This window comes from Drosophila nasuta, chromosome 3, assembly GCF_023558535.2.
Source record: "Drosophila nasuta strain 15112-1781.00 chromosome 3, ASM2355853v1, whole genome shotgun sequence".
In the NCBI taxonomy this organism is placed as follows: Eukaryota; Metazoa; Arthropoda; class Insecta; order Diptera; family Drosophilidae; genus Drosophila; species Drosophila nasuta.
This window is the reverse complement of record NC_083457.1, coordinates 14,452,176-14,458,414: the sequence shown is the minus strand read 5'-3', so window position 1 is coordinate 14,458,414 and position 6,239 is coordinate 14,452,176. Positions and strand designations below refer to the sequence as shown.

Sequence of the window (6,239 nt, the reverse complement as noted above, 5' to 3'; positions counted from 1 at the left end):
TTGTTAAAAATTATTAATTAAAAAAATAAAATATACTCAGGTCTTAATTTTTCAAACTAAAAAGGCATGTTATTGATTATAAATTTTTATTATTTCAAAATAACACGACTGCGCATCTACCGATACCAGGGCTTATATACATACTTTACAGTTTGATGTTGACTACGCTTTGAAAAAACGCGCCAGATTCAAGCAAAACGGTTTATTTGTCAGTGCTTAAATTGGAGGCGTTGTATAAGAAGTGACTATTTTTTCTCCTGCTGTTTCTTGCGCAGCTCTTTGCACATCGCGTCTTCACTACATGCCTCGGATGCTATGGGTTTACTCTGAGAAGCTTTCTCAGCAGCCTCGCGTTCCAACTTAGCGACACCATCGCGCACAACCTTTTCGATGTCGTTTAAAAGACCAGTGGTACCAAACCGAAAACGGTCTCGTGTTAGCCAACGATTGCCCAGTGTTTCATTGACCAACGTCATCCAAGCAATCGCATCACGAACTGTACGTATTCCTCCAGCCGGTTTGATGCCAACAATTTGGCAAGTGCGTCGCTTAAACTCCTGTATAGCAAAGATCATGACTAACCCCACTGAGAGGGTGGCATTTACTATTTCCATGCCGGTGGATGTCTTAAGGAAATCAGCGCCTGCCATCATGCACACCATGGCCGCCTTGTAGACCTTTTATCACAAGTGGATAACTTAGAGAAGTCAACCAACTATCCTTAGCAGACTACTTACATTCTCCATCGTTCCAAGCTCTCCGATGGCCAGAATAGTTTTTAACAATGCATGTTCACCGCAAGCGCTGCGCATCAGCACAACCTCGTTGTAGAGCGCCTTCCAATCGCCAAGAAGAGCCAGTTGGCGACTTATAACAACATCGATCTCTGTGGCACCCGCTAGAATAGCATGGCTAATTTCTTGCAGTCGCGTCTGCAGTCCATATTGACCAGTTGGAAATCCTGTGGTCACCGCCGAGATGGGCACATTATCCAATTGATTCAACTGCTCAAGGGTAGTGTAAGCATCTTTGACACGCGCAGGATAAACACAGACGGAGGCACAATGAATGTCTGGGAGCAGTGTGCGCTCAAAGTATTTGTCAAAGAGTTGTGGCTCGAAAGGAAAGCAGGCACGAACGCAAAGTCGACGCACATTCGCACGCGTATCATCGCCAGCTAGCGTGGTCAGATCCGTGAGCATGAGTGCTCTCAAGGCCCAGGCGATTTCATTCACGCCTGAGACCATGCAGCGCTTCGAAATGCTAATGGCAATCTCTTCCACCTGGCGCAGTGAAATGTTTACCATGAGCAGCGCAGGATCTGCAAGGATAACGTGAAGATGTTATAAAATCCTTATATATGGAAACTGCTTACCGAAAGGCAACGTTTTATTCACAACCAATGTCTTAGAATCCATGCTGTAAGTCCAATTTTTACTAAACCGTCTCTATAAAATAGATAATTTATGTATGTTTTGATTTTATACGAATCGTTATCAAATAATCGTCAGTTTACTGTGATTCTATTAATTCGACACACCTTCAAAGCAAGTGCAAACATTTCTCCGATAACGATTTGCATAATACATATTGTTGACTATGCAATCGACTGTGGCGACAGACAGATAAGAGCTAATTTAATTATAATCTCACGTAATATGAAAATACCAAAGGTGTTTTGTAAATTTGTGACGGGAAATTTAATTGTGCTAATGACATTATTGCTTTTAGTGGTTGGACTAGGAAGTGATCTACAGGTAGATCATCGATGTTTCGCCCATTGTTCCCAATATTCGCTCTTCTGCATTTCATATAATCTAGATATGGTTCGTTCAAAGGCAAACAGTTCCTCCTCTCCAGTAAATACACTCGATTTGGACGCGTGCTAAGAGTAGAAAAGATGCTGGGTGATATTATCTTTAAGAATACACTATTTACTTACCGATCCATGCGTAATTTTTAAGTCATCCATGAGGATACGGTCTGAATCGGATATTGGCGATGCATCGCCCAATTCAAAAAGATTATCCAGTGGCTTATCTGCCGATATGACAACACGCACTCTATTGTCGTACAGCGTATCTATTAGTGTGATGAATCGTCGCATTTGCGACTTGACATTAAGATTTAGCTGGGGAACATTTCGTATGAGGACCGTGTGAAAGAACTGGGCAATTTGCAGATAATCGCTGCCTGCCAATGGCTGTAATAAATATACGATAAGTAGTCGAAATATAATATTCATCAATAATAACTTACGCGATCGCATAGCTCATCGAAACTGCTGTCCAAGATCTGTCCGCAGGTGCGTTGGAATTTCAGATCGCGACCGAAGTGGGTGATTGTGCGGGGTCGAATGATGTCATTCTCCTCGGCGCATAAGATCTTAAACATGCGATTCATCTCAGAATCGGCATCTGTCTGACCTATCACAAAATAGTTGGTGTCACCCGACTGCGCAATGCGGCGGTAATCTATCGAGTCCAGCTTGGACAGCAGGCAGCGTTTCTGCAGCAATCCAATGAAGGGCAAGAAGTTGACGCGTTGTAAACCATTTTTGTACAAATCCTCGGGATGCCGATTGCTGGTGGCCACGATGACAACGCCCTTTTTGAAAAGATGCGTGAAAAGGCGCTTGAGTATCATGGCATCCGCAATGTCTGTCACTTGGAATTCGTCGAAGCAGATAAGCCATGATTTGCGTGCTATGTTCTCAGCAACCGGTTTCGTGGGATCGAATGGTGCGGGTTTCTCTGAGTTAAAGGCGCGATCGACGGGACCCTGTCGCTCCTTGGCGTCATGGATCTGAGCGTGAACATCCGTCATGAAGGCAGTGAAGTGCACACGTTGCTTGTGATTGATCTGTATACGGTGACATTGTTTTAGCTCAATGGAATTGTAATTATGCAGTAGAGAACTCACTTCACAGCAATCATAGAATAGATCCATGAGCGTGGTTTTGCCCACGCCAACGCTACCGTAGACATAGAGGCCTTGAGGGGCATGACTGCCCGCATTCAAGTCATCCTCAGCGTCTTCTTCGCTGGATTTGCTGCCAAAGAGACGGCTGAGGAATCCGCCCCCAGATGAGGGCTGGGTAGACGGCTGATAGCCCTTGATGCGTTTGTAGAGCAATTCCAGCTCCTTCATGGTATCCTTTTGCTTTTCATCGGCCATCAGTTGACCCGACTGGACACGCTTCTCGTATTCAGCCAGCGGGCACAAGTTGCGGAATTGATGAGTTGCTGCTCCAGGCAGCTGAACCCGCAGGAGGAATTTCACATGATTATGCATTGTGCCGCGCACTGCGGCGCCCACTTGGTAGGGAAACATTTTATGGCCTAAATATTGAATATGTTTATCACACGGTATTTGTACACTAAAAGAATATTTTGCTGGTCAGCTTAACATGTTACATAAAGCACAACAGCATTTCCGCGTCGTCGAAACGGTGACCGCGAATTTCGCACGTTGGCATTGGCCGAGAATTTCTACAACTGCTGGCCAAAATAAAAAAAAGCCATTCACAGCGAGCGAACAGCTGTTAGTTTGTTTTGTCATTCGCATGCCTAACAGCTGTCTTGCCTGTGTTCAAACGAATAGTTCGCAGTTCCAGTTCGCTGGAATTGGCAGTTACACTTATTGGTTCTTTTGAAATAAAACAACTGCAATTGATTTAAATTGAAAGTTTACACATTTATTATACACGCATTACACATATAGTTTTTTGTAATAGTAAATGGAGTATATTCGTCTCTCTCTGTCTTTGACATGCCATGCGGCTGATAACCGCAAGACACACTAATTATGGCTGACTTTTGCGATTCTACATAGCTTTATACAATCAATTTGTTGACCAGTTTGCTTCTGGCTATCTTGGCCATTGACAGTCCACGGCTCGAATTCATTTCGGTATATATTTAAGATTTATAAATGTTTTGGTATTGGTTTTTTTTTGAATGGACAAAAAAATACATCTAAATATTTTTACTAATAAATTCATAGACAAGTTATATATATATGTTTTGCACATCTTGCTGGATCATTTCAATTTGCAAATTTTACATTTATATTGTTTCATGTGTTACTCGTAGTTCAAAGTGAATTGGACGATGCCAATTGGTTTTGTATTATTACTTATTATTTTTAAATTCCATTGTGCTGCATTAGTTTTGATATACATACATACATATACACATCTATAGAATTGTAGCAAATGTAACATACTATAAATGTTTTATGCATTTACATGTATCTACAGATATTAATTGTGACATTGATAATTTTAAAATTGTTGTGCAGGACAATTCAAAATCTGATACAGACGGTCCATGTTACCAACATGAATATCTTAAATTTGGTTTTTGGTTTTGATTTTTCCGAATCTTCGTGTAAATCGCATTTAAAAACTAATGTTAAACACTTTCTGAGTCACCCGATTGGAGATAACTTATATTGTGTGTGGTAGCTCTATTCAATTTCGAAATGGTCCCGACTAATGTAAGAAACCTATAATGAGTGCCAATGCTATGCACATGGTTTCTGCGACAAAAATAATTTGTTTTGCATTCTTTCAAAAATTAGCAAATTACTTAACAACTACATAATGCAAATTGAATTTGAAAAATGCATACATACATATATTTTATATTTTTTTTGTTGTTTCTTATGATTTTTTTTGTTTATGAACATTAAATATTTAGTAATCGATTTGAACAATACGAATATTAGTGATTTTAAAATGCAATTCAATTAGCATTAGTTTCATAAATATAATTAATAATAAATAATATTCGGCAAACATTGGCCAAACATTCTAAAAATCAGTACAATTTATTCATATCTCATTTTGGGTTATAATTTAAATGTAATATAATTATTTTAAAAATTACAAAAATTATTGCTTTTGATTTGGTTTGCGTAATATTACTTGTCAGTAATTTAATTATATAATAATTAACTTTTCAAGCCCTGTAAACTAAGTTGAATTAATAACTATAGATAGATCTGAAATGTGTTCGAATTACGAAAAAAGAATTAAACAATTTTAAAGACATTTCGATTAATTCAAAAGAAAATAAAACACAGTGGAAAATTAAATTAAAAGTATATTTTATATTTGATAAATTGATTTGAATATGTACAAAATATAGAGTTTCGGTTTATACAAATAATATATAATTAAAGTACTAGATTATAGGTAAAAATAAATGATACGTACATATATATACAATACAGTATTCGTAATACAGCTATGAGTTATGAGTCTATTTTGTAGCTTGTACGTTTCAAAACTTAGGCGTATCGATTTTGTTTTCTTTTTTGGGAGCTTTTCATTATTATCGTCTATGTAAATAATCCTTGGGATTTTGTATGCACCGAATTTTGGGGTAACCAAAAATTTAAATGGGTAAAAAACTGAAAATGTCCCTCCATTTGAACCCTCCCCCGAACCCATTTCCCATCCCCAAATGGCCCCCCGTCAATTTCTGCCCATGCTCAGTCGTTGTGTGCGAGTGTTTGTTGGCGGCTCCTTTAGAGCACGTGCAGATTCTCGCAACTCTTCGATTTGGAATCGCGCGTCCAGACACGTCCAAGCAGCCCCTTGACCTTCAGGCTGGTCGAGGTACGCGAGCCGCGATATTTACGTGGACTGCAGAAAATGAGAAAAACAGAAACGGAAAAGTTTGTGTTGTAATTAACTGCCGGATGGAGATGGATGCAGACCAGCGACACTCACCTGCTGTGTGCACTGCCCGGCGGCGTACCAGCTGAATCTCCCAGCGCTGCTCCAAGCGGACCCAGCGGAGTGTTGGCATTGAGGCAGCCGGCGCTGAGCGGTGAGCATGCTCGACGCTTTGACTTGCGAATGGAACGCTTGCGAAACAGATCCCTAGGATAGAAGGAAGGAAAGGAAAATTTCAGCACATTGGCAAAGGAAAGAGTTTTTGCGAAAAGCTTACCTCGACTTTTCGGGATTCTCGAGCTTGAGGCGTATCTGGGACAACAGACCGACGAGCAGCTCATCCACATTGTGATTGATGCCCACCGACGTCTCAATGAATTTGCAATCATACGCTGTGGCCATGGCCTTGCCCTCTACAAGTGAAAACAAACAAACAAAAACACAACAATAAACAAGTTGGAAATTTTTAGTGTCACGATGAATCTCGGTTATGCGGCAAGTTAATCAAATCAAATTGCGTCGCTTAGTTAAACTCTTAGGTGGGTAATAAAAA

The 6,239-nt window shown here is 40.0% G+C and overlaps 3 protein-coding genes across 8 annotated transcripts in view; all 3 read right to left on the bottom strand.

The window, feature by feature from the left end:
• Positions 1-84: 84 nt before the first annotated feature.
• On the bottom strand, positions 85-1,678 carry LOC132791031 (deoxyribose-phosphate aldolase-like). 2 transcript variants are annotated; one of them, XM_060799810.1, is made up of 4 exons: positions 1,541-1,678; positions 1,376-1,448; positions 738-1,321; positions 85-677 (listed from the first exon to the last, which is right to left on the bottom strand). In XM_060799810.1, exons 1-4 carry the CDS (start codon positions 1,580-1,582, stop codon positions 246-248), a joined length of 1,131 nt encoding a protein of 376 aa, XP_060655793.1. In that variant the 5' UTR covers positions 1,583-1,678; the 3' UTR covers positions 85-245. The 2 variants fall into 2 exon arrangements, with proteins under 2 accessions (XP_060655793.1, XP_060655794.1); XM_060799811.1 differs by lacking the exon at positions 1,541-1,678 and having other exon boundaries at positions 86-677; positions 1,376-1,521.
• LOC132791030 (putative ATPase N2B) lies at positions 1,677-3,537 on the bottom strand. Its single transcript, XM_060799809.1, has 4 exons — positions 2,923-3,537; positions 2,260-2,862; positions 1,943-2,203; positions 1,677-1,885 (listed from the first exon to the last, which is right to left on the bottom strand). The coding sequence occupies exons 1-4, from the start codon at positions 3,331-3,333 to the stop codon at positions 1,763-1,765; spliced, it is 1,398 nt and encodes a 465-aa protein (XP_060655792.1). The 5' UTR covers positions 3,334-3,537; the 3' UTR covers positions 1,677-1,762.
• A 1,589-nt stretch (positions 3,538-5,126) lies between these two features.
• Positions 5,127-6,239, bottom strand: part of LOC132789752 (serine-rich adhesin for platelets) — a 47,280-nt gene continuing 46,167 nt past the window's right edge. For 2 of the 5 annotated variants that reach the window (XM_060797989.1, XM_060797991.1), the window contains exons 14-16: positions 5,964-6,099; positions 5,741-5,893; positions 5,127-5,653 (exon numbers count right to left, since the gene is read on the bottom strand). In XM_060797989.1, the coding sequence (XP_060653972.1) occupies positions 5,536-5,653; positions 5,741-5,893; positions 5,964-6,099 (407 nt within the window). In that variant the 3' untranslated portion in view covers positions 5,127-5,535. The remainder of the gene's footprint in view (positions 5,654-5,740; positions 5,894-5,963; positions 6,100-6,239) is intronic. The other 3 variants (XM_060797992.1, XM_060797997.1, XM_060797998.1) reach the window with 3 other exon arrangements.

Bases quoted from the DNA above. Each gene is read 5' to 3' on its own strand.
- LOC132791031 (XM_060799810.1), bottom strand. From the start codon at position 1,582: ATGCAAATCGTTATCGGAGAAATGTTTGCACTTGCTTTGAAG. The intron at 1,449-1,540 runs GTGTGTCGAATT...TCTATTTTATAG, and splicing joins TGTTTGCACTTGCTTTGAAG to AGACGGTTTAGTAAAAATTG. The intron at 678-737 runs GTAAGTAGTCTG...TTGTGATAAAAG, and splicing joins AGCTTGGAACGATGGAGAAT to GTCTACAAGGCGGCCATGGT.
- LOC132791030 (XM_060799809.1), bottom strand. From the start codon at position 3,333: ATGTTTCCCTACCAAGTGGGCGCCGCAGTGCGCGGCACAATGCATAAT. The intron at 2,863-2,922 runs GTGAGTTCTCTA...CACCGTATACAG, and splicing joins TATTCTATGATTGCTGTGAA to ATCAATCACAAGCAACGTGT. The intron at 1,886-1,942 runs GTAAGTAAATAG...TTCTACTCTTAG, and splicing joins TAAAAATTACGCATGGATCG to CACGCGTCCAAATCGAGTGT.